This window comes from Oxyura jamaicensis, chromosome 14 (genome assembly GCF_011077185.1).
Source record: "Oxyura jamaicensis isolate SHBP4307 breed ruddy duck chromosome 14, BPBGC_Ojam_1.0, whole genome shotgun sequence".
In the NCBI taxonomy this organism is placed as follows: Eukaryota; Metazoa; Chordata; class Aves; order Anseriformes; family Anatidae; genus Oxyura; species Oxyura jamaicensis.
The window spans coordinates 13,369,248-13,397,241 of NC_048906.1; the positions used below are offsets into that span (position 1 = coordinate 13,369,248).

The 27,994-nt window shown below is 39.7% G+C and overlaps 2 protein-coding genes across 4 annotated transcripts in view; one reads left to right on the plus strand and one right to left on the minus strand.

Moving 5' to 3' along the window:
• The window catches only part of IFT140 (intraflagellar transport 140), a 74,567-nt gene that overhangs the window by 16,160 nt on the left and 30,413 nt on the right, over nt 1–27,994 (minus strand). The window lies entirely within an intron of this gene.
• On the plus strand, nt 1,835–27,964 carry TMEM204 (transmembrane protein 204). Its single transcript, XM_035339435.1, has 3 exons — nt 1,835–2,968; nt 14,304–14,459; nt 25,724–27,964. Exons 1-3 carry the CDS (start codon nt 2,695–2,697, stop codon nt 25,966–25,968), a joined length of 675 nt encoding a protein of 224 aa, XP_035195326.1. The 5' UTR covers nt 1,835–2,694; the 3' UTR covers nt 25,969–27,964.

Sequence of the window (27,994 nt, forward strand, 5' to 3'; positions counted from 1 at the left end):
TAAGAGGAATATGCTTTTATTTTTCAGGTTGGTGGAATTCAGAAAAGAGGTAGAAAATTCTCATGCCAAATAATTTGTGCAGGAAGAAAAAGAAATTTGATTAAGTTTTAAGTAATCAGACTGCCTTTGTTCTGCCTTTGTAAAAATACAATTGCTGCATTTTTGCATGTGCAACATAAAAATAAGTTTGTGCCCTCAAAATACATCCTTGGGCTTCAAAAACAATCACAAAAAATCAGAGAAAGGAAGCATCAGAAGATCAGAAACAGGTGCACTGTTGGGCAGAGGTTTGCCTTCGGTATCATCTACAACATGCGTATCATCCACCCGGCTGCTGAATTACAGCCTTAAAAAAACAACAACTCCATGCGTTATAAATATGAAAATACGATCATTGTTGTTAGGAAACTTCTTCGAAGAATAAATATAAATAACATACATGTCTGCCAAACTTCTAAAAACACACATGTATAGCAATGATTTACAGGAAAAACAGTAATGAATGATGTAGCCCTGCTGTGAAAGTATGAAGATGCTATAGGTAACTCAAGATTAATCTGTTTAAGGATTAAAAATGAACCAAACACACAGAGGACAGATGAATCTATAGCCAGATTTGTACATTCAATTCTGATAGCTGAAAGCTAACTATAGGGTTGTATGAAATTCATTGAAGTATTTTCCACTCCTCTCAGTAACAAATCACTTTTTTTCCTAAAAAAATTCCAGTCAGTTTGTCTGCATGTCAGAAGTGATCTGCTGACTAAGGGTAAAGAAACTTTGCTGACAAGACAAATACTGCTTTAAAATTAAATGTTTTTATTCTAATTTCATTTTCTTCTAATTTTAATTTCTGCAATGTGAGCTTTTGTGTCAAAACGGCAGGTGCAGTCAGTGAACTGTGGATACACCTTGTTAATCTGGTTCTCTTCTCGCCTGGATTCCTCCTTCTCCACGACGTTGTCATGAATGTCATACCATTTTACTTAATGTTACACCTTGTATGTTTTTTGATTGTTTGTTTTTTAGCTTAAAGACTGTGTTCCCTTGTCCCTGGCTGCAGGGTACACACACAGCTCCTCGCTGCAAAGCAGGTCAGCTCTGGGAGCTGCCTCATTGAGCGGTTAGCTGCCACTTCAAAGCCAGCTCACACAGACCCAGTGCTGGTGGAGCTGGCTCGTTACACAGCGGTTAATTTTGTACTGGATTGTGAACACAGGCATTGTATTAAGCAACTCACAGCAGCTCTTCCATCCCCCAGGCAGTGAGAAAGGGCTCAGACAGCATTCTCAGAAACACTGCAGAGCCACCAATGACTACAGCAAATGAGGATGTGGGGCTCAGGGGCACATCAACCCTACGGTCACAACACAGTAATTTTCAGCTTCATCCACATCATGCCACTTATGACTTTTTTCAGGCACCCACAAATTGTTTATCAGGTTGAGATTCTCCAAACTTTAGATTTTCTGTTGATCTGCCAAGTTCCATTCTAGGGTTGTAGAGCGGACGATGGTCCCAAGCGCACCCACCACCACCACCACCACCTTGTCATGACGTTGGACAGCCAACAGTAATTCCAAAATTGTTTTGCTATCGGTAAAAAGCATTTCAAAATCTCTCTCCTCGGTCTATTTCTGCAGTCTCAATGCTTCAAGAGCCGAGTCTCAGGACTCCTGCCTCTTTGTAAAGATGGTTTCCCCGGCAGCGGAGCGGCAGGGCCCGCCCCACAGCAGCTGTGCCTCCCTGCCGGCTGAGGGGAGGAGTGAGGCGTGGAGGGGACGCTCTGAGGGGAGGAGGGACAACTTTAGAAGTCTCCATAGTCTTTTCCTTTCAGGAAACACATCCTGTTAATGTTTGACTGCTGTGGCAGCGGCTCTGTTTGTTGCAGCCGACTACGCCCTGAGGCTCACCAAAAACAGCCACAAAAACAGCCATTTCCTCTTAGCTGGGGGGAAGGGGGGGGGGGGCTGCAGACCTTTTCCTCACAGCAGCCCGTTCTCTGGTCCCTGCCACTTGCAGTCAGACGTTCAGAGAGGGACACAGCAGAGCAAATTCCTCAGGATACACCAAACTTTCATAGTTCTTTGGGATGAAAGCATTCATGTGGAGTTCAGCTGCGATTTGAGAATGACATTTGTCATTGTTCGAGGGATATTTTGAAGTTTGCATCTGGAAAAGGCTTTTGGAGCTCTTTGACTCGGAGGAATCTGCGCTCTGCACAGTTGCTCTTGAGGGCTGAGGCACGCTGCTGGCAAGCAGCCCTCCCTCCCTCGCCCCAGCAGCAGTCCAGGCTCTTCTGCTTCAAGACTGGAGTCCTCCTCCATTTGCCTCACAAGGAATTTTGTGTCACAAGGAATGGAAGTCCCTATCTTCCAGTTCATCACAGGACTGGCATTGCTTATCAAAGTGCAAGAAGGTGGATAAGCCAAAACTGGGAAGGACGGAGAAACCTAAAAAAAGCTCCTTTGTGTTCTTTTATTTTATGGAATTCTATCTACCTCACAAAATTCTCATTTGCTTGATCAGAAACACCTCTGGAGTTGACTTTGAGAATGAACGGTGATGTCCTCTAGCCATTCATAACATCATATTGAAGCTGCCTCCATTTCAAGTCCAATTTCAATGTGCTGGAGCTGACTGAGACCTTGTGTCTTCTGCAAATAGAGACTGGCAGTGAGCTGACAGTCAGATATGACTGTCCAGAAACTGGTAGCCACAGCTGTGTTGGTAGCCCTGGTCTCACTTATTCTTAACAACGCAGCTGCCTTTACTCCTAACTGGGTATACCAGACCCTGGAAGATGGGCGTAAGCGCAGCGTGGGGCTCTGGAAGATGTGCTGGCTGGCAGAAAAGAGCAAAGGAGGTGCAAGCACCAGGCATGGGCAAGGGGAGGAGCGCGAGTGTGAAGCCCTGGGCTGGGGTTCAGAATCAGCTGGGTTCCAGGAGTCTCGTAGCACTGTCAAACGTAAGTTCAATTTCTTGTCTTCTCTGCTTCTGCTAGATTGTCATTGATACGTTGTACTAGGTCATGAGGAATTTATAGCCTAAGCAGAACATCCACATAGCGCTCTGAAGTCAATGTTAACCATCCGATTCTAAACATCTAAACACCTCTTAAGATTAATCATATGAAAATCATTAGGCATGACATATTTCTCATTTGCAAATTCAGACTTGTGGGATCTTAAGAATACATATAGTTTAAACTGAGCTGTTTAAAATTGGTTAAGATCAAATCTGTAAGCCAATTTGCAGAGTTATAAAGTTGAGCAATAAAAAAGTGCCCCTTATATTCATGATGTGAAGGGTGTGACCCTATTCTCATTAAACAAGAGCAGAATTATGCTTGGAATACTTGTGTTCATCTCTGACACCGTGGTTTAACTATGGCTAACTGGTCCAAGAATTTTTCTCCACTGAAAGCCTGTGCTTTCAGCAGCTGGCTTCTATGCAGGCATCTAAACAAGCTGGTAACAGACAAGGGTTTTGAGCACAACAGTGCCTTGGGGTTTGTTCATTCAGGCAAATCAAACAATGCTTTAAATGAATCCTTCAAGGAAGTCATTTTTTTTTTTTAATGGTTTGAAAAGTGGAGAAAGAACAAAATGCTCTGTTCCTCCTTTAAGTCTCTCATATCCCTCTAGAGACTAAACAAAAATACAAGAGGAATTTCTTTTCAAAAAAAAAGCTTTACTGTGGGCCCACACCACATGTTTTCAAAAAAAAAAAAAATAATGCAGTAACATTTTTCCACATGTGCTAATATTAAATCTGCAAAGAACACCAATGGAAAATTTGCCAATTGTTATAAATGCCTAAACATGGCTTTCAGCTTAACTAAAAGAACTTATGTAACGTCAAATCATCACAAATAGGATTAGACTCTTAAAAATGTTCCTTGATGTCTACCTGTAACTTCATTAATCACTGCCCCAATTATTTTTTATAAGCCATGTTCTAACTTGAAAAACATGCATACCATTCATGGATTTTAAAAGTACATGGTCTTTATCTACAGCTAGAATAAGCTCCTGCATATTGAATTTGGCTCCTGCAGCATTTTAAATCCGCAAACTCGTATTTCTTGCTATGCACAGTTCAAAAGATGGGTGGTACTATAAAGACAGGCATAGAAAAACTAGTTTCGTAGCAAAATTGTATTAAATTTTGCATACAGCAAGTTATTTGCAATTTACATATAGTGATTTCTTACCTCAAATAGAACCAAAATGTGATACACAATTTTAAAATTTAAAAGTAATAATTACAGAGAATTTTTGGGGGGACATGATTACATTAACACTAAGAAAAGCTCTTAAAATGTTAAAGAAGGACTTTGAAGCCCAATGACTCATTTCATCAAGCATCCATTCACTATTTAATCTGAGAGCAAAGAGTAAGCACAAGTCAAATTTTCAGTCTCTACAGCATTTAAAAGAAAAACTCACCTCTACAGCTGTACCATGACAATCTAATGAGGAAACAAAATCAGTTACACATTAAGACATGTTTCCATGGATGGTATGCTTAGTATGGGCCCAATTCTGCGGCCATGATTTCATCATTTTAAATAAGTTATTTAATACAAAAATCACGTTATTTAAGTAATATATATATAGCAGTCCTCATCTGTCAGTTATAATGATGCATGTGTGTATATAAATATATATATATGAACAACTTCTTGAGCTCCGTCCTCAAAGACTTAAGGTTTAGTATTTTTGAGAATTAGCTTTTCCACATACTGATGACTTTTGTACAAGTACTACATAAATAAGTCAACTAAATATGCTACTGCAAGTAGGCTTAATTACTGGCAGAGAAGCACATTCTTAGAGCCTATTTTTCACTGAACACAACTTAAGGGCCTGCTCTTTCTCCCACTGAAATCATTGCCAAAACCCCTTTTCAGAGGACAGAACTATGTTGTGCTATGTTATATCTGTACCATATTAGAAACAGGAAAGTAAGAAATCCAGGGAGAGAAGTCAGTGGTACCATAAAATGAGATGGAAATTAAACATCTCAATGTGAATGATTTCAACAAAGCACAACATGAAAGAAATGTGGGTGACTTAAATTGCAGGGGGAAGTACTTCAACTCCATTCAAGCTAAAACGTTACTGCTCCTGGCAGAAGGGTCTGATCTCCCCCCTTCCTTTATCCACTTCTTCCTTTACCTCCCTTCTTGCCATACGTTCCTGCACCCTTCCTTCAGCCATCTGTGATACTAAAAAGCTTCTGTGAACCAATTCACGTGGCTAACAGCAAGAAAATATCCAGGTTTAGAGTGGAATTTTTTAGTGTTTGCTTTTTTGCTTGGTTATTCTTCCGTTGGATTAAGCTGTGGTATTGAGAGTCCAACAAGTACTGCTCCTAGCACAAGCTGAGTGATGCAAGTGTGCTGATGGGTGAGAGCTCCCTTTCAGTGGTACCAATCTCTCAGATCTGAAATCTTTGTTTATGCTGAGAATCAGAGCCCAGTTAGGAGGATACCAATCGAGGCTTTTCTAACGTGGACAAACCACTAGATGATGCAAAACGAAAGGCTTTTACTGAGAACTCAGATGGCATATACCCTCTTCAAAACACTTCAAGGAATCTTAGCCAGGTAGCCTAACAAACTGTCAGCTGTGTGAGGGCAAGGAAACTTGCCAAAGGTTACAGAGATTGTTCCAAAGATATTACAAATATTCAGAAGATTAGGCCACGCAGTTTGGCTCGTCTACATTTCTTAACCCCTCATAAGTGTAGCAGAAGCATGCAGACAGTGAGAACTTGTGTCAGACAGCATATCTCAGGAATTCAGTACTCAGCTCTGTGCCCACTTAGAAGGCACAGATGCTGCAGAGCAGCAGCATTGCCGAAGACTCAAGCTGACCGAAGTACTGAGGACGTGTAGCTGCAGCACTAGCGACACGCTGTCAGAGCAAACCAGACCTGCACAGCCACCGTCACCTACATCCTGGCCCAGCCCCAGGCTGGTAACGCTGCATTGCACTGTGTGAACACACCAGATTACTTGGAATCAGCTTAGATGTTTTTAACCACGCTGCACAGTACAGCTATGCCCTTAAGCCCTGCAGTGCTACAGACGGTGTGGACAGATGGAGCTGATTTATTCATTAGCAACAGTCACATTCTGTTCCTTTTTGTCTGAAGGACACTACAAACAGCGTGGAACTGCAGGAATTGGGAAGGGTTTAAAATGGTTTACAACCTTGCTTCAGGGTTCCCGGTGAAGTGAATGAAAATCCCAACAGTGGGCTGCTTATTTCAACTACAGATGCCTGAAGTAAGATACTTGTAGTCCTTACAAACAGAATAACCAGTGACAGGGAGAGGCACAGTATCACGAGTGTCTACGTGACTCCCATAAGGACTAAATATAAACACCTGTCCAGCCTCAATGTATGATTTATGCAAACGCTTGCATTATGAAATGCAGTGACTAAGTCAGGATGCTGCTCTGTGTGGGAACAACGAGCTGACAGTTGTTCCCATCGGCAGCAATTTAGAGAATGCCACTGTCCACTAGGAATTTCTCCAAAGTTTGGCTGTACAGAAACCAGTCTGCATCCAGCAGCTGAGTGTGTTATAGACGCATATTAATTTTTCAACATATATAGATGAAGAAAGGAGGCACACTGCGCTGGGAGAACACAACTACCATGAGAACAAAAATAGCCAAAGGCTGCCCGGGAAGCTGCGGAGGCTGTTACACAGAGATACAGTCCATTCAGACAGCTGGCAGCTCCAGGCTTGTGCTTTCCCTTCCTAACATCTGCAACATGATCAACATTCAAATAAATGAAATCACTGAATTGTAACAGGGGAGGCCAATATGCAGTCTTTCTGGAGGTAAATTTTAAGAGGCCTACTCTCCTTAGAGTGAATGTTCATTTTAACATGATTTTCCTATGCTGCATACTTTTTTTTTATTGGTAAAAAGTTAGAAACTTCATAAAATCATAAAAGTGGCTTGGGTTGGAAGAGACCTTAAAGATCATCTACGTCCAATCTTCCCTGCTGTGGGCAGAGATGCCACATTCTTGGTTGATTCATTCACAAACTTCTTGGGATTCAGGCTAATTTAGGATAATTAGCGTTGCAATACAGTTACCTTCACATGTTTCCCAAATATCAGAGAAATCATTATTTCATTACCTTCATTATTGAGGCTTTGAATTCATTTAAAGCTTTAGGAGGGAAAGTGGCTAAGGAGCTTTCAAACATTTCACATTAAATACATTTATTACAGCCCCCAGCACAAATGTTTCTAACCAATCCATTGATGTTCATAACCATGCAGAACTGTCACACGTATTCAACCAATTCACAACAGGAATTATATAACAGCCTTGTCTTTAGAACTGATCACTATATAGAAGCATTCTTAAGGGTCTGTTTGAAAAGTCCCCGTAACTTAAACATAATTCATGTTGAAAATAGTTGATGCGGATGCCTTCACTCCAAAACTGAAATGCTTCCTTTCTCCACCAAAAAAAAAAGATTTATACACTTGTTAAACTAAACATTCAAAGAGGAAATTGAAGCTCAGATGAGCTCAATCCTAAAGTTCCAATGTACCTAAGATTTCACTAAACTGTCACGTAGAAGAGTTCAGTTGGAAGAGAGCTATAAAAGATCATCAAGTCCAACTGCAACATCACAACATTTAATTGTGCCAAACTACTTGGTCCCCTCCCCCCCCCCTTTTATTTTTAATTATTTTGAAAGTGGGGAAAAAACAGATGGAAATGATGCAGAAGGCATTTTCCCATTTTCCACAGATTATTATTTTTTTTACCATAAGATCATAAATTGCACACTTCCGAAAAATATCTAGGAGATGAAACCAAGTCAAATAAATGACTTCTAATTTTCAAGACATCCACCCAGCAACAGAACACTCCGCGTTTTCGTAGTGCTCCTGAAACTCAAGGCACAGCTCCAGCTGATTGCCATGTGAGCTGTGGAGGCTTCATCCACATCTGACCGCTGGTGACAATGCTGACATCCAAAACAAGAGGAACACAAAATTAGTTGCCAAAAATTTGGGTAGATTTCTTAGAATGATAAATAAGTGTTTCTTACAAAATACAGAACTAAGTTCTCCAGCACAGAATTCCGCTTAGTTGCAAGACCATGCATACCAGCCAGCAAGACAGAAGTCAGAGAGAGAGACTGTTCACATCGCCCCCCTTCAGCTTTTTTGCACCGTACTTTCATGCACTGAATGAATCAAAGCTCCCGTGAAAAAGCAGTATAACCGCACTGATGCGAGCACGTATTCTGCTGGCTTTTCCTGATGTTTGGATGCTTGGCTTTGCATTTCTGAAGTCTGTATAATATGGATTTTTAAATCAACTCAGAAAGGCTGAAGAACACCACCACCATACAGAAGCAAGTGCTAACCCTAACTTGAATCACACGCAGACTTCAAACCTTTAGATAAAGCCTAGACATAACAGACTGCTACTTTTTAAATGACATACCTAGGGCAGGAGTAAGAGATGGAATTCACCAGACCCACACAGCAGGGACTCAGAGCTTGAAAAGAACTAACTCTTCACCCTCAGCTCCAGGGTCTGGTAACGTAGCGGATTCCTAGAAGCTCGGCTGAACACACGAGAAGACCGTAGTCAATTTTTTGGGACCGTAGTCCCCTGCTGGGTGACAGCTATGAGCTCACCAGAGGTATGATGTGATGAATACTCCTAGCACGCTTGGGCTTTCAGAGGATTTGCCAGCTACAGTCATGTTAAGCACACGTGTGCTAAAACTCCTAAGACTACCTACTGGAGTGAATTTTTTAGGAACAGCAAGAGATGCATCCCTTCTCAGGCTAACACATTAATATAACGTCAAGTTCCGGATGAAAACCATGTACTCAGAATGTCTTGACTGTATTTCAGAAAATCTAATTACTTAGCCTACTTCAATTAAACTGTAACAGAAGCAGCGTATGATCTCAGCCTGCAGACACCCAGCCCAAGAAGATGAAGTCTAGCAAAGTTGCAAGCAACTGAAAACAGGCTCTTACAAAAAGAAGTGAAGCAGCTTAGGGACAGGAGGCATTGATAGTTCTATCCCTAATTAGAAGACTAGAACTATTTTAGAAGAGCAAGGCAGACTTTATCCTCCTTTCCAGAAGAGACATGCATGAACACTAAAGATTTATGACGACAGATACGTCTTAGTATGTATAGTCAATGACTCACTGAGTAATCAATAAACCATAGAACCATAAAAAAGAGATCACCAGTAGAAATCCTATAAAGTTTGCCTTTTTCTGGTAACAATGAAAAATAACTGAATAATGTGTTTTAAAACAAACAAGGATAAAAAGTATTAGTCAGTTGAAATAACTTTAAATAGATACTAAAAAGTGTAATTTTTGAGATTAAAAGAAAACTGAAGTTAAATGCAACTAAAGTAACCATTTTAACACTATAATATATATATATATATATATATATATATATATATATATATAAAATCACTAGATGTAAGAAGGAAATTTCCTCAATAAAATAATATCCTCAAATACGGATACACTGATGGCAGCAGCCTAAGGCGGCACTATACTTCAGCTACGCATAATGAACTTCTAATAGCTAAAGTTTAAACAGATTTTTAGATTTAAAATCACGGAAAACAGGACTAGGATAATAGCACACTCAGAGTCATCTCCTGCCGCTTTGATGCCATGCAGTAAATTGTGCAGTCGTGGTACTAACTTCAGATATAATACCGTTCCCCACATAGTGACTGAAACTGTGGTCACCGTCTCTTTCCATGGCCGGTAACTTAGGAAGTTACAGAAGATGTACTGAAGTTTGCACTAAAATTTTTGAAAGTGCTATTTCTCAGGGGAAGTTTTAGACAACCACTAAGTTATCTCGGGCTGCTTATTTTCCTTCATTCATACGTTGTGCTTTAATCAGTCAAAACCTTGAATTCCCACAGACAGAATAGGGAAAGGAAACCTCACGCTTTCAGCAATTAGCATAACACCATTTTTCAATGAGATCATCCTTCTTATTATTCTAAAACACTGCAAATTACTCTTCAATATGACTAACCTACTTCTGCAGAGCACAAATCACCCTGGTGCTATCACGTGACGTAAAACTGCTGCTTGCAAATAAAGTCAAATTAGCATTATCCAGATGGATAATTCTGGTCAAGGAAATGAGCAAGGCAATGGGGAATTGGAATTGGTCTCATCCCTGGAGTTTGGGTTTTGACCCTTGACTGGTAACTGTATTAAACAAAGCAGAATTCATTAGTCAGTGCCCCTACCTACCCAGCTGTACAAGAAACACAGCTAGAATCCCTGTCCATGAATTAATTACTTCTCAAAGCATACTGGGATCCAGATGGGCTTCCAAAAGGAAGAATCAGAGCCTAGCACCTTGTAATGCTTAACAACAGCTGCAGAGAGCGTTGAAACCATTCTGTGTCTATCCCCTTCCATTTCTCAACAGCTAGATCACATTTTAAGGGAGCTGAAGGAAGGCAGGGAAGAATACCCCCCTGTGGTGTCCAGCTCTGTTCTGCTAGAAGCATCCACTTCTAGCTATAGGAGATGCTTTCGATGGTTAAACTTCAGGAGACAAGTGACATTAACAATGAGTTCAAAACAAAAAAGTGGTACGTCCAAAGTACCCATGTCATCATGACAGCCTTGGACAAAAGATTCTGGAAGGTAATCGTTAATACAAGTACCACCCGTAATTGTGCACGCAACCATTATGAACTTGTTCTCACATACGGTGGCTAATATAAATCATTCTGCAGAACTAACGCTTGTGATGGACATGGGAGGCTGTAGCGTGATCACAATTACTGTCAGTGAAGCAGAATGTTTGACATGGTCGAACAGACTACTCTACATTCCTACTAATTAGAGAAAACCCATTGGATCGGGCTGCAGTTGGCTACTGAGGAATTTTTGCTTTACATAAAAATTAAAATATCAACAGGCAGACTAAAGGCACGCAGACCAAATTTCACAGCTCTTACAAAAAGCAATAAAAGCAAATTTTTTGAAAGATAAGAGCTATCTATTCCTGAATTGACCAGTCACTCAAGTGTGAAAACAGCCCTGTGGCCTTGCCTTCCTCAGCTTGTTTTACATCTTTCAAGTCTTTGGGTGCAGGCTCTGAAGAAATGCTTCTAATTTGCATGCTTAATTCCCTTCCTTGACCAGCACTGTCCACTTTTTTTGGTTGTCCTCAGTAACACGCAGTCCTAGGTGCTTTCCACAACTACCACTTTTTTGGATGGCGCAGTGGCTGGGTGGGTAGCTGGGTTTCACTTTCCAGCTCAGGGTTGCACATGCACAGAACAGAATTATCACATGCTGAGATGACAACATGCCAAGCTACAATGACTGATAAAGCACAGTGAACTAGAGGGGCAGTTCCAGACTCGGTCAAGTCAGCAAGTTCCACTAAGAATGGAGCTTTTAAGAGCTCTACACTGTTAATTTTGTCACTAGCCCTCCCTCCTCTTTCACCCTCCGCTCCCATGTTTGACCATCTATGACCATTTTGGCTAAAAGCAACAGCTAGCTGAAATATTAGCTGTATTTCTGCCTCTCCAAACAGCAGTGGATGTGAGCTGAAAAAGCATCCCTAAATCTGCAGTTCATGCAGAGAAAGATGTTACACGTCCAACGCACTCCAACAGCAATAGGACAGCGATCACCCAACTATTGCTTAAAGACTGAATTACAACAAATGCAGTTGAAGGCAGTTGAGTTAGTCAAAATAAAACTTGCTATTTTTAGCATGCTAAAAATTTCTCTTGCCTTTGCCATAGATCTTACACTTGTTACACTGAAAAGAAGATATGGCTAACAGTAAAGACAGAAATATGTTTCCATGACAATGGGTAGTACGTACTTCTGTGATAGGCTTTAGAACCCCCCATCTGCTTGTTTGCTTTGTTTCCTAATGCATGCATACACCATGCAGAAAGGCAACAGAATTCACCACGGCTGTGAACCAAGTACTTTTTGTATCCGACACCGTATGTAGCTCTGTCAACAAATGCGAGTACTTTCATACTAATGGCTGTAAGCCTGCTATTTCTGGTGCATTTCTCATTTAAAAGTAATTGATTTTCTCTTCAGAAAGTACTGCTCCTTGAAGTATTACAGAAATCCATTCAAGGGGAAGTGCAGAAGCATACTGCTAATGCTCGAGATTTTGCTGATATTTCCAAAGCTCAGTGGGCTTCCAAACAGGATTTCACAGTCAACCACCATGAACTGTGAATGCTGAACACAGCAAAAGTTAGAATCATGGAATCAGAATCATTTACTGCTACAGTGGGTACTTTGAAAGTTTGGATACTTTGAGCAAATTAATTTTGAGTGAAATAATTCTCTTTTCTGGTCAGAAATGAACTCACTAGGAAAAATAAAAAACACCTTAATCATCTTAAGACTTTATTCAATACGAAAAGGTTTCATGGATTATGTAGCTTAATTAAGTCATAGTTGTTTCTTACAATACTAAGAGCTAAAAATGAACTATGAAGAGAAAATAAAGATTAAACTAATTTTTATGGTTCACAACCGTAAGACTGAACGATTACCACTATGAAATTTACTCTTGTTTATATCAACTTTTGTTTTTTTTTTGCACTGCTTGGCAGTCTCCTTAGAGGATCAGGAATTTACTTCAGTCCTTAGCTAAAGAAATAGGGTGGCAAGAGGGAAAATATCCAAGCACTTGGCAAACGTGAAGTCTTCATCAAATAACAGAAGAGATCAAAATTTAAACTTTGACTCCAAACCCTCTTCTCCATCTCCACCTCTGCCTGCTTTCTTAGGTATCAGCTCCTCAGTCAGGGACTGTTCCAGTAAATGTAAGGTGGAATATGCCTACCTTACCACGAACAAGCTAGCACAACCATTTTACAATGCCTTACTGCACAGCAATGGGCAATAGGAACAAAGACATCAAGATGTTCTGAAAAAAAGAAAGAATGCATTGTGAGGCTTGGAGACACCCAAATCCACAAATCCTGCTGCCAAAATAAAGAAGTCCCTAGGCAAAGCTAGCTAACTGACAAGTAATTTTTGCTTACAATTCTCCAGAAAATGAAATTCGGGTGGTTAGTGCACCTAAATTCAATCATAAACAGTTAAGTTGCTTTTGAAAAATCACATGAAAATTCATGTCCTAGCCTTTCCTTTTCTAACACATGACTTACACATCGAGCTGCTTCTGTTTCACAATAGCAACAACATATTAGCAAGAGATGTTGAACTGGCACAATATTTACAACACCTACCTTTTGCTAGAGAGGAAGGAAAAGGATGAAAACAGGACATCACCAGGTTAACAGGAAAAGTAGGAAAAAAAAAGCCTGACTACCAAACTTTGCAGTGAATCTATTTGATTCAGCACCCAGCTGAATCACGTTTCTATCCAAGACTTGAGGTATTTATGTCTATAATTATTTCTGCATTTGTTCTTTATATTTAATATGTACAAATATATAAAGTCATTTCACTTTTATTTGTAAATGGCACAAGAACACCTCATTTGGAACTGTCAGGCACTGACATCTTTCAGTGTAAATCTCTCCTTTGTTACACAGGGGTGTAACATACAAGGGTCTTTGCAGTGTGTCCAAAAGATTAGGAAGTGTTAAAAGAAGGAAAAGTTAAGAATTCTCTGCATGAAGTTCTATTATCAGCATCTCTTAAGCCAGTGATAAGTTAGCATTAATCCACAAAATGTTTAAGGACAATCCAGTGGGATTAGGTGTAAAATTTCAAGTGTTACAGATTTTTTTTTTCCTGTGGTATGATTGTCTTAGAGCCTTGGAAACCCAAACCATGAACAAAGGTTCCATTTCAATCAGTGCCATACAAACGCAGAACAAAAGGACAGTTCCTGCCCTAAACAATTCTGGCTACTAATTACATGTAGAATCTTCACAGGGCAGAAACCAAATGCTTTTGGCAGGCCATTCTTCAAAATTAGGTATCTGCTTCATATGAGATTGTTTTGCTTTGAAGCAACAGTTATAGGGTACTGTTTATCTAAAGAAAAGATTCAACACATCCTAAAGAAAATCTGTTCCTAATCAGACCACAGGAGATGCAGTTAAGAGTAAGGGATTGCCAGGAGGGGGAATAGTATTTGAGAAACATTTTCTGTGGAATACATTTTACATACCTGCTTAGCCAGGACTGTAAACAGCACCTCCCTTCCCCCACTTTATTTTTTAAAATCATTTTAACTTTAGACTTCCTCCTTATGTTTCCCTAGTGCAGTTTGACATGATGCGTGCCTGTAACCTCATTGCTACTGTTGCTCTGACTGCTGGCCAGCTCATCTTCGTCCTGGGTCTAGTGGAGATACCCATCATATCTCAGGATACCCAGTGGTGGGAGGAGGCCATAGCTGCTGTGTTCCAGCTTGCCAGTAAGTACGCTTTTTTTTTTTTTTCTGATGGAAAAAACACTTCATCCCTATTAAATCCAGGAAGAAAAGAGTTTCTTACTTCAAAAAATCTTCCAAGTGATAAAGCATAGCAGAAAGGCCTAAATCTAAAAGTATGCTGATCGTCTCTTAAAAGCTCTCCCCATGTGATTCTGCAATACATGAACAGAAGCTTTTATGTTGGAAATGTCAGAATGGGTCTTCTGCCAGCCTAGATAAACAAGCCATTATTATTTCCTCTGAAACCAGGAACACAAGCCTAAAATAAATGAAATCAATACAGCGTAATCCCATAGGTTAGCAGAACAAAATATACCAAAGCAGCTGTTGGAAAACATAGCAGAGTGGCAGAACAAATTTCAGGAGTTTTCCTGAAACACTATTATTTGCTTTCAGGTAACTGAATTTTACTCAGTCATGATCAGCTGGATTTTGATAGAGATATGTCTTACAATCTAGCAAAGAACGTTGGAGTCAACTTGCAACAGTGACGGTTGTAAATAAAACTTCCCACAGTAATTCTGGTAGATGAGGACTATACAGAAATGAGCGAGGAAGGGAGGAAATGGTTTTATCACAATATCCTATTGAGAGCAGTGGCAAGAATCTTTATTACATAAAGTCACTCAGTATTTCTTATACCAAGTCCAATCCTATAAACTATCCATGTATGAAACTGTCATTAATGGAGCGTAACACTCAGACTGTTTAGGAGACCATATTTAAAACATACATTGTTATCAATGTAACTAACAGGTTATAATTAAGTAACACTTTTTAAAAGTCAAAACTGAATTTTAAAGCCACTGAATATTTACAATGATAAAAATCTGAGATCCCCGTTCACCCTGCTGCAAGACCAGAATCTAGTCCAGGTTATTTAAGTATGGTTCCCAGAGCAATAAGCACCCGTTAAGGATGAACCTGAACGTCAAATAAGAGAAGACTTAGAAGAGAACAGAGGTTCTGTTACTCTCAAAGCATCCGATCCAGATTCCAGGTGTAGCAAGACCCCCAGGCATCAGTTCAGTAAAACCAAAAGCCAGATACGTAGCCTCACCATAATAAAGCCTCCCTGCAGTCTCATGTATACTATGAACTTCTACAATTCTGGATACCTTTTGCATAGCTCTCCTTGATCTTCAGGTGCAATGCTGGCTTTACTCTTCCCTCCTTCCCATCCTCCCCCAAACTCAACACGTCTGTTTTTCACAGAGGAAATGCATTCTGGCCCTGTTTAGATTTGTTGTTTCATTGACAAACAGCACAGTGGACAGCCCTGTGCCTTTATTCTATCAAGGCTGCTAATTTTAGACTTTTTTTTTCCTGTGCTGGAGTCTGTTTTAAACACAGTCAGAGAGAGACTGAAGGGCGCCAGGATATCCCGACACAGGAGGAGGAAATGCCTGCTATTACCTGTTATGCAAGCTGAACCTTGAAATCCCCAGTGCTGGGAGGGGAGAAGGGAAGAAAGCCAGAGTCAGAATGATTAGCAAAACACTAATGAGAATGGCTGAAGAAACTGTTGAATCAAGAAGTTCATCTGCTTGTCTGTGTTCAAAAGGTGTGAGGAGATGGATCTGGCAGCTCATGACAGCTACAAAGAAAGACGTCATGCCGCATGAATCAAAGCTCTCCCGTCTGCAGAAGTGATGCAGTGACTTTGGTGGTTAGCTCTCCCCCCCATACTTTACAATTATGGCATGCTCTCCTTTGCTGTCATCAGATGGCTTTCTGCCCTGCAGTCAGTAACACAGCATCAATTTTACATCTCATTAGCTTAATGAGAATTTTATGTTAAAACAAACTCCTTACAGACATCCAGAACTACCAGCTCTAGGGATAGGTATTTTGAAATAATGATAATAATAAAAAAAGTAGTCACAATATCTGCCCTTATCCCAGTATAAAGTTGGCTTCTTTGAAACCTCTCTAATTTGCCAGGATAGTGGTGTGTGAACTGCGACTGCCCTCAGTAAGTAAGGGTCTGTGCTCACAGGACAGACAGTTCAGAGTACAGCCTGCACTGACAGAAGAGGCTTTTTCCTTTCAGAAAGAAAGATGTGCTTTGGAATGTCAGGCCACTCAAACTGGCCAACAAAATCAGCCCCATCGAACAAATCCCTCAGACTGAGCCCACAGGACAGCATTTTACACATAATGGTTAATACGTTATTTGTCTGTTACCAGACAAAATATGAACATTGTGAGCAAGTCCAACATTTCTGTATCTCCGACGAATAACTGCTGCTACATCTAGGACACCATGACTTTTTTTTTTTAATGAAGTGGAAGAAAGTTGACTGTGCCTCTTACCCTGTAAGCCACAGTAACACTTCACTTTTGAGCCTCCATTCCAAGCTGGTGATCTCCCATCCATTTTCAAAGTACAGTAAAGCATCAGAAGAGAACAACAGATTATTTCAAAGTACTTTGTTCATGAAACAGCCCAAGTTAAAGCACTGTGAAGCTCCACCCTACTTCATTTATATTACAGTGCAGTCTTCTGCCACCACTTCTCAGGAATCTGCATGCTGGCTGATCACATTCAGCATTCAGGCTACTTGGTTCAAAGAGCTGATTTGACTCTCCTTAGACGAGCTACCTCTCATTTAACAGTAAAGCAGCTACAAAGTTTCTGTGAAAGACCCTCTGCTTTCACCAAACTTTAAGTCATTGAATTTTGGTCTTGATAACCAGACTGCTTTCCCTACACATTGAGTAAAATGGAGAAGGGATGGTATTTTAAGGGATAAAGCCATAGTGTACATGAGGTTATATTTTAGTGCAGACAAATCATTTGTGTGAGAAGAACAATATTACAAAATCACAGAATAATCTAGGTTTTTAAAGACCTTCAAGATCATAGAACGTACATACTTGGATCTTATGAAATATTTGAGTATTACCTGGGCGATTCCTATTTATTACACTTTCAGATGTCATCCTGCCACATACTTAAAACACAGGCATCCAGCTCCTGTTTTTTTCTTTTCCAAATGTGTGGGTTTCATTAGGGTTTCCTGTAGTCTGAACAAAAGTCCTTTCTGTTTTAGAAAACTAAGCATACTAAGTATCACCTTTCAAACTCTATCACAAGTTCTAATCAACCATGTTTGATCGCACAAGAGCTTGTGGTGACTCCAGGCTCCCCTGCTTTTTCACTTCTACAACGTGCACATATGTTTGACAGTCATTCAAAAAGGACAGAGCTCTGACAGAAGATAAAAGCCCCAGGAAGCAAAGAGGAAGGAAAGAAGAGAGCAAACAGTGTTGCTCCTGGGAGAGCAACGGGATTCGCACAGCTCCAGAGCTCCACAACCTCACACCACCCAGTTAACAGGAAAGCAAACTGTTTGCTTTGGAAAAGCAATGTGGTGAAAATGGAACCAGTGTTGCATGTGGAATTTTGTGTCAGTGCTCAGAAATTTCTCTCTAGAGGGTTTTCAGTTTTTTTCCCCCCACCCCCAAGGAACTGTTAAAAACTCAGTGTGCTGAATATAAGATGAGGAGCTGATGAGTAGTTGTAATGGGAAACCCATACCAACAGGATAGGGAATAAAGAGCACTTCAGACAACTTTCAATTTAAATTTAAAACCTGCCAGCCTAGATCAGACCTAATGTATTCTAGCCAAGTCTCCTGTCTTGTACAACGGTGAATATTAAACTTCAGAGAGAAATGTTAGAAACAGGTGGGGAGGTCTGGGATACATTAGATCTCGTCCTAGTTTCCAGAAGTCCAAGATTGGAATAAATCTGAATAATAATGGTTAATATTCCAATTACTTTTCAGCATTATATTACTTTAATACCTAATACTCTGAAGATTGTGACATTTTGTGTTCCTACTAAGCTTGCCATTTACAGCCAAATAAATTACAATTTTACCTCTTCTGAATTTCAAGCCTTGCACTGCAACTTCTCCTACTGTGTTTTCCATCTGACAGTGCATTTCACTCTAGACCCCTAACAAATCACAGGAAACCTGACTTCATACACACTCTTATGTCCGTGCTATTAAGCCTTAAAACCAACAACACTTTAGACCGTTTGCCTTATTTACTTTCTCCTTTCCTTTTGGGTACTACAACTTCAGCTCTGTTGATGTCCAGAAAATCTTAGTGCAGAACAGAAGAGCAAAGCAGCCATTGGAGAATATAGCTGACTATAATTGTGATAGCAACGCGATCCTGATTTCTGTATTACTTCCTTCCACCTTTTTCCTTCACAACACCCTCAAGCCAGATCTGTTTTATGAGGAGATCTATGGAGCTCCAGCCTAACACTTCCTGAAAAGGAAGCAAATAAATGATACTAAACCGAAAAATCGTAACAAAAAGAAAGAACTTGACTGTTTGATTTGTGGTAAATGCTTTTGTTATTTCTCATTTTACCTCAGCACCAAACTTGCATGTTCTTTCCGTGGATTGCAAACCTCAAAGCGATCTTGCTTTCATATATCTGCAAAATGAAAGATCTTTAAATATGGAAGACTATCCTGCTTACTTTGACCGACGGGTCACATGAACAGCTGACCCAGCAAACTAGGAAGGGCAGTATCTCACAAGAATTGTGTTGAACTCTTCAACTGCAGCAGGAAAATGGCCCGCCTGTATTCTTCACGTCTAAATACAGATTTGAGCAGCAGACAATTTGTTGTGACATCTCAACATCAAGGGCGCATTCTAACTCAAAGTATGGTAATAATACATTACCGATGAATATGCAAGCATAAGGAATGCATTTTATGACTTAGAAATAATGCAGTAATGCAGAAAAAAGCATATGAAATAAGTTCAACTCAACTATTTATTTTACTGTTTATGAAGAGGTCTACTAAAAAGTTTCAACTTGAGTCATTTAGCTAGAGGAAAGTTACTCTCCTGTTTATCCTTTGATGCCTCAGAAGATGGAGAGGACAGAACTCTTGAAAAATGCATGAAAACAGCTCGTCCTTAAAGACAAATTACCATCACTAACATTTCTAGGAGGACCACTTGTCGATGACGGCTTTTCTCTGCAGTTTTCTTTTCTCCATTTTTTTCTCAAACTGAGAAGAGCTCTTACCTGCGTCTGATACATGATCTACTTGGACCAAAAGCAGAACTTCCATCGACTCAAACTGCCAGTGCTTCAGAGGTGCCAAACAGTCTTTGCAGATAACTTCTGGTCTGCAAGCCTGCACATTAATCCTTATTTAAACAGGTCAACAGAAATTATGTCTACTTCATAGGGAATGCTTTTCAACCTTCAGTTCAAGGACTGGCATTATTTTTACAGAAATCTCCAAGATGTAACTAAGAAAAGAAGGTCACTGTCAGTAGACCTTCACTTGTTAAACAGTGGTCGGCACCTCCTTTAGAAGATTTCCACTAACAAAGTAGAAATCATTCTCTTACAACGAGTCTCTCAACCTTAGGGGGTTACAAAGAAGAACTGACAAATTCAAAGACCACCACAATTGCCCCTGAGAAGCTTTGTTACTCATAACTGGTTTAATTCTAAGATTAATTCTTAATTAATTCTTACATTTAACCAAAATCCTTGGGAGCTTTTATCATACTCAACAATATCCAAATAAAAATTCAAAGTCTACTCAAGTCCTTGGGACACTGTAAACCAAAAGAAGCATACGTCTACAGCTTTCAGGCTGGTACTACGAAGAGCACAGAAATATCACAGAAGCGCTGCAGCTGCCTCACACTCTAACAACTATTTTGTGCCAAGCTAATTCAGGAAAAGGTATTAACTGATTAATCATTTACATTGATTCCTACAGCAACTGAACTTCGGGAATTTACCTCACTTTGATAAATAAAACGGAACTTCTACAAGCAGCTTATCTAAGCTTGCGATTCCTAGCAGCTAAAGCATTCCCTGTAAAGGTTTACTGGGTATGTAGAGAAGGGAGTTAAGCATTTCCCTCCCTGGTCACTGTTTTTACAGCACAAGGGTCGTTTGTAAAATGTGAACACCAGACTGGCTGCTCTATTTTTCTTCTCCCTCCTCCTGGCAGAGAAAGCCATCCTATGGGACAAGCTGTAAAGACAAGGATTATAAACCCTTCTCGCACTGACCTACTAAGCTGGCTTTTTCATCCAGATAAATCAGCCTGCTGTCTGCTCTCTGGCATAGCAGGGAGCTAGGGGAGAAGATTGGACTTCCTGAGGCAAATTAACACTGTTCCTGATACAGACTTCCTACCAATCCCCCCAAAAAGCAATGGAGATTTCTAAGACTGCAGTATCAGTGTCGTAATAAGATCTATGCAAATCAAGGTGTGTCTGGAAAAAAATATCACAAGTAGAAAGTGACCTTGAAAGTTCTTGTAAAAGCCTAAAATCTGTAGTTGGCTTACAGCCAGCTACAGTTGAACAGGAAATTCAGTACACAGATCTAAAACATTGCTTTTTGAACTTACATTCTCCTAAACCCACCCCCTCCAACACGGTCAAATACTGTCCCAACCAAAAGTCTTCCTAGTGAATTTGTTATCTGTTTCCTTCCCCAGCGGAAAAGCCCCCCCTGCTCAGGCTTGTTTTGCTACCGATGGGAAACAACCAGAGATAAACAGCAGCTCTATGGGAAAGTAAAGTACTTTAAGTAATCTCATCAGGATTTTTCGTAGAGATCTGGCCTCTGTGCACACTTTAGACAATACACAGTAAGTGGCCTGAAACTGATTGACATACATTTCTTTCCAATTAAATTAATACAGGGCAAGTCAGCCATGCATGCATCTAGAAGTCCTGTCAGGGCCACCCAACAGAAATGAAATTGACCTAGAAGAAAATTAATATTCTCATATCTAAACTGAGTATTAAAGAAACGTTTCCTATCTACAACTCTTAATATAAATACCAAGAAGTGGCACTGTTCCAACAGGTATTTTAACTGCTTTCCAATAGGGAAAGTCTTTTGCAATCCACGACTCTCACTTTTTCCTCCCCTTTTTCAATACTGAGATACTTTATAGAACAAAAGGTTATAATGGATTAAAGAGTGTCTTTAATCAATTCACACAGTAGATGCTGCAATTGTAGAGGGGAATAAAAGCGTATCATGAATTATGAGAAAAAAGATTTATGGCAAGTAGAGCAATTTTCTGGTTATTTTTAGAAGTTACCTGTGGGAAATAGTCTGGGAAGGCAGTAAATGTTTTCCTCCAGGTATTTTATTGGAACTTAATTCAGACACCGTTGTTCAGTATTACAAATATTTAGATAAAGTGAAAATCATTGCAATCACTTTAGTCACTGCAATCAGGGAGACGGAGGAGCTATTCTCAGTGCGTGGTTAAAAGTGTGCCAATAAAAATAAGCCTTTCTCAATACAGTGCCAAATTCTGCATTGGCATATTTACACTAACAACTGCGTTGTACCCATATCACACAGCCACCGGTAGGAGCTGAATTCCAGCACCATTTTACCTACACCAGATTTTCACGAGTGATACACTGAGTGAATATTCAGAAATATTCAAGGCAACAAGTTAAAATGTTGTCAAAGCTACGCTAATAACTAGCGCAGTGAAGGCAGTACACAGAGCAGAAGATAACCCCATGAAAATACTGCTTTAATTGTGTTAGTAAAAATTACAATGTTAGTCAAAGTTCAGTTTCATTCTTTCAATACAGAAACTGGTTACGACTGCATCAGTGCCCTAGGGTTTGCGATCATGTGGTATTCGTGTAACTTTTTGTAAGGTTTTATCCATCAATCTGGCAAAGCAGAGCACTCCTTGGATATAGCTATGTAAGAGGCCCAACAAAATAAAAATCTACTTTCCCTAATTAATAGTGGAAACGCTCTGGAGTAATGTGCTTGCGACTCTCCCACCTCAATTATGCTTTTTCTCTCTTAAATGTCAGTTTCTGTCTAGCCCGTGGCAAAGTTAGAATACAGATCCTCTGTTTTTCACTCAAGAGCCCCAGTGACTGACTCACTCCTGATATCTGCCAAGTCAGGGAGCTCTGCACCTGATCATCTCCCAGTTCCCTCCTGCTCAGACGCTGGCACAAAACTGCAAGAGAAGAAGCCTGTTGCACCACTGGCTGATCATCTAATCTAGGGTTGGGGAAAAAGGCCTGTGAAGGGAAATAGCCTTACTAGCATAAATAGCTTTATTTGGGGGCCTGTAAGTAAACCTTGGTCCTTTTTTTCTGGTGGATAATTTCTCCATCAGATGGAAGGACGTTCATGAGGTTGGCCCATCTAGCACATAGGTGTGCTGTCATCTAGGACAGCAACTGCTGTAAGTAAGGAAGAAAGAAAAAGGTGTTTGGGGAAAAAAAAAAGTTTAAATCTTGAAAGAACGCCTGTAGCATTTATTTACCTCTGTAGTGCCATAAAGGAGCGTGCAGAGACTGCTGCTTGCCTCAACTAAGTGAGCAAAGAATGGGGCAAACTCGTGCCCAAGGGAGCACAGCTCACACATACCAGGAACCCTAACATTTTTTCCCAGCAGGTTTGCACGAGAAGATGTGACTTCCAGTAAGGAAACTGGAAGTGCTGATCATCCATTATTTCCCTAAGTTAGATGTACCAGCAAAAACATGCAAACCTGAAGTGGGGAAGGCAGCAGTTGCAAATCAATAACTGGGCATTAAGCTGAAAGACACTGCGTATCAGTGTTACTCTGTGTAACGGGTGATGTTGAACCTAGCTCCTGCTGCCAAGAAAGCATGATAGCATACAGTGGACCGTTATTAATACGTCTAGCTGGTCCTTAGAGGTATTTGTAAGTAGCCACTGATGCACACAGTGTGGCTTCAAAGCTCCTTCCTCCTTAAGTAGTAGTATTAAATGGAACTCTATCTTTAAAAATGAATGTGAATTAGGCTATTTCAAGTCTAGCCAGTGCATCTGACAGGCTGTATGATTTGCATTACCTTGTTTTGTTTTTAAATACTTAACTTTTGGGGGAATTCCCTGTGAAATGTGAACTGAAATGAAAACTCAAGAGGAAAACTGATGGCAAACATCTGCCATGCACCAGGCAGATTCTTCAATAAGATAAATCTTTTGTTTTGTACCTCAATACCTTCCTCTGAGGATTTTAAACCAGCAAGAAAAGAAACAGGTCTACAACTTGGCCATAGGAAGTACAACCAACCTCCCTTTCTCTCAGCTTCCTGTCTTTATATGAAATAAATGGTATCTATCACCCTTTGAAAAGTGGATTACAGCCTGTAGAAGAGCAACTGGCGTTGGTGTTACACAAATACAGGATCTGATCTTCACCTGTCCCCTCAACTATGTGCCTAAGGAGAAATTGAACTTAAGAGGAAGAATGCAGTCTTGAATGTATTGCACTGGCAATGAGTCACAAGTTTTGTTTCACAACTGTCGCTACCTTCTTGCACACCATTACTGTTAACAATAAAGAAGAAGTCGTACAAGACGCAGATAACACCAAACAGCAAAGGCATTAGTAATTCAAAAGCAGTGCAAGGAAACTTGACAGAAAAGGAAGAGCACAACTAACTGTAGCTTCGGATACAGAAGTAGCATTCTGTGAATGCCCTAACAACATAAAAGCTTCAGTGAGGATTTTCACTGCATGAAGGAAAGAACGCTTCCACTTTCACATGATGAGATAACAAAGCCCATGAATATTCAGAAAAACTGACTCCTTCAAAGACAGATGATACACCTTCTACAGTCCAAGGATGTCGACAACATGTCTGGCTTCAAGAAACTAAGATTAAAAAAAAAAACAAAGCATGAGTAACCTGATACACTGCATGCTGTCCAGCAGTTACTACAGAAAAAAAAAAGAAAAAAGATATAAGCCTGTCAAGCACTTCACAATTTTTCCACCCCAACCATAACTCAGTATTTTGTCAAACAGGAACCAAGAAGCAACTTTCCAACTTGTATACTTACAATTACTAGATGACCCATATATTAATTAATTATTAATTACGCCCCCATCTCCAACACAAGTGAAGTTAAAATGGCCTCCTCTTTTCCAGTTCTCATACATTTTCACAGGGAATCCAAAAAGCCCAGACTCTCCTTGGAGAGCTAACAATTATTGGACAAGTCAGTGATTTCTGTAACTGTGTTCCGTGTGGCTACAATTTTCCCACATGAAACTTGTTCAGTTTTGTTACAAATGAACAATTAAATAACTGCCAGAATTCATGATGCCTCAGAGAATCTTACTGAAAAAATAAATAAATAAATAAATAAATCAAGGAATTATCTCAATTGCTGTCCTTAAAACTAACTCAACAACTTAAAACTCACCCATAGTATGTTAGTCTTCCTTCACAGCAAATACTGTTATGGATTGGAAAAGTAGCAGTAAAGACCTGTTCCTAATGCAAGAATCTATTTCCTCATACATCCTTCAGGAGAAATGCCTTACTTCAAGTCATCTCTGGTATATGCCGTCTGTGGGACCACACTACTTTAGGAGAAGGTGTAGCAAGCAACTGAGTTAGAAACTACCATCTAGGTAGAAATGAGAACAACGATGGCAGACATTTCCCAAATTAATACTCATATTATATCCGTTTATAAGGAATATTCAGATTTCACAATGACTCTCAGAATAATAAATGTCATGCCTATTTGAGTGATGACTGATTTTCTTTCCTCCTACTTGTATTTCGTTTCCAACTTGCATCTTTCATCTTCACTGTATTATTAGTGTTTTTCTAAAGAAGTTGAAAGCCTCGTTTATCCCCTCATAACACTTCTCCAGCATAGAGAAATTACGACCATTAGGTCTCATTTCTTTCACCTTCTTTCCCCCCCTCCCTTCTGTGAACACACATTCAGCTATTAATTTTTGCATTTAACTATAGTAGCTTGCCTTAAGTAAACATTTCAAAATTTGAGAATAAATGCACTATATTCTAAAATCAAAAATAAAATCATTATCATTACTATACCTGTTTTCTGTGAAGGCAACAGGAATAAGAAAGAGGATATTTGCGTAGGACAAGAGAATTGGGGGGTGGGCGCATGTAACTTGAACTCCAGCAAAGCAGGAATAAAGTGGGAGTAAGAAATTTAAACCAGAGCCAACAGGTGTAAACTAATCATTAACACTGCTTTTTAGGTATCCAGTCTTTGCATATACCGTCATGTTTACATGAGATAAAGAACACATACAGCACGTTGTAATAAGAAGGGAGAGGCTTTACAGATCCATGAACATTGGGGTTGTGTCACTTTGCCACTACAGGAATTCCAGAGTAACTCATTAAAAAAATTCTCACACTTTTTGCAGGTTTTGTTCTGGTTATTGGATTGGTGACATTCTACCGCATTGGACCGTACACCAACCTCTCATGGTCTTGTTACCTGAACATCGGAGCCTGTCTCTTGGCCACACTGGCAGCTGCCATCCTCATATGGAACATCCTTCATAGGCGTGAGGACTGCATGGCACCACGGGTCATTGTCATTAGCCGTACCCTGACGGCTCGGTTTCGCCGTGGCCTGGAAAATGACTACGTCGAGTCACCATGCTGAAAGCATGGACTTGAAACAGGGAAGATCTCCAAGGAGATCTGTATTGGTGTTTGCTATAAATATATGCTATAATTTAAAAGTAAGGGTTGAAGGACATCACAAAGCTCACTCTTGTGGGCAGAGGCCCTCAGTTACTATTTGGATGGGCTCCATCTATATACATATGTATAAAACATATAATTTTATATATATTATATTGCCCTCTTCATCTGCTGTACAGCACAGAATATTGGATTGTCAGAATCCTGACAGCATCACAGCTATGTGTCAGCAAGGTTCAGCTGTAGCAGACAGTGTATGCAATAAGACAATAGAAAAGAGGCAACCTAACATTTTCTGTCTGGATAAAGTTATCTTGCTCCCTTAGTGATATAAAAAGCTATGGGAGACCTGTGACAGTCACTTTGGAGTTAACAGGCAACCTGAGAAAGCAGAAAACTCACTGTAGAATAAGTGACGATTTTTAACAGCTGTCTAAATTTCTTGGCTCTTTACAGTCTTCTATCCCATTGACCTACCCTTCTTCAAGGAGCTTCTCATCAACTGTAACACCTGCTTTCAAGATACAGCACAAAGCAAAAACCACAACTCTAACACTTCTAATTGTAAAGTAAGGGACTGCAGAATTAACCTCCGTTTTATTAGATACTGCTTTTGTATCCTAAGAGAGAGGTTTGCATTTATCCTCTAAGAGTTGGACTTGATGATCCTCATAGGTCCCTTCCAACTCTGGATATTCTGTGACATTTTTTCTGCACCTAATAGAAATGCCTTTAAAAATTAAATGGGTATGCAGCTAAAACAGGCCACACATGGTGCTGAAAATTTACTTCAGTGTTATAGCGTAGGCAAATATCTACAAAAGGTGGCTACCTGGACTCCCTAATAGTCATAATACTAATAATTTACTTTACTGGAAATTACTACTAAGAACTGGTATTTCAGCCCAAATAAATTTCTTCCCAGCTTGCTTTAACATTTGACACGCCATTTCTAGACTGGAGTGCTATGTTAGGAAACCAGCTCTGCCTAACAGTGCTCAGAGAATCACAGAATATTGGGAGACTACCTACCACTCAAGCACCCAAACTGGAAAATAATACAAATACAAGACTTTGCAATAAGGTAAAAGACCTGCCTAGTCACTTCCTATCATAGCAAAATGAAAATAATTAGCACTTTCAGAATTAGACGTGATGTTTATTAGCCTGACCTTGACAAACCCAAAGGCTCCCAAGGCTTGCACATGCAACTTTCAGGAAGAAAAGCCAACAGTTCAAAAACCATTATGCAAAAATCCTTAAGATACAGGAACTATATGCAATGGCTGATGTTTAAAAGCTGTCTACAGATGCTACTCTGAGTACAATTACTGACAGATTTGAAGGACTGAGCTGTGAACTTGAGCTGTGAAAGTCACAAATTGTTTAGGATTTTTGCGTTGCTCCCAGCTGAGTACACTGCTTCTCTTCTTTACTATTATTTCCATCATACTCTGCCACACTTAAAATGTGATAATCAAGCTGGCTCTTGAGTTCTGTTCTCAAACTCAGTTCTGATGCAATAAGAAACTCAACTCCAATTGCTACTCTGCATCATGTTCAAAGTCAGCAGCACTCTGCAGAGACTGATGCTCCAGAACAATTGTATTGCTCTAGACTATCAGTATAGAATACATCAATGCTGACAAAGAGTTTCTTCTAACAGTAGGTTTGTAAAAACCAACTAAAACTTGTATTCATTTGCCTGCATTATTTTCTGGGAAAGCTCTATCTTTTCTAGAAACAACATGCTATGATTAATTGCAGGGTTTTTTAAAATTAAACTATTGGAATATTTAAAAGACATTATATTATTTCTTCTAATATTGCAATATCCGTATTATAATAATGTACATTTAAATTTAAAAATCATCTATGTGGTCAATAAATTCGTAATACTTGGTATTACTGTGATTATTTTAGATGTATAAATAAAGTTGTGAATGTTCATTCTCTTCTAGTGACAATGTGGGATTTTTTCTAGA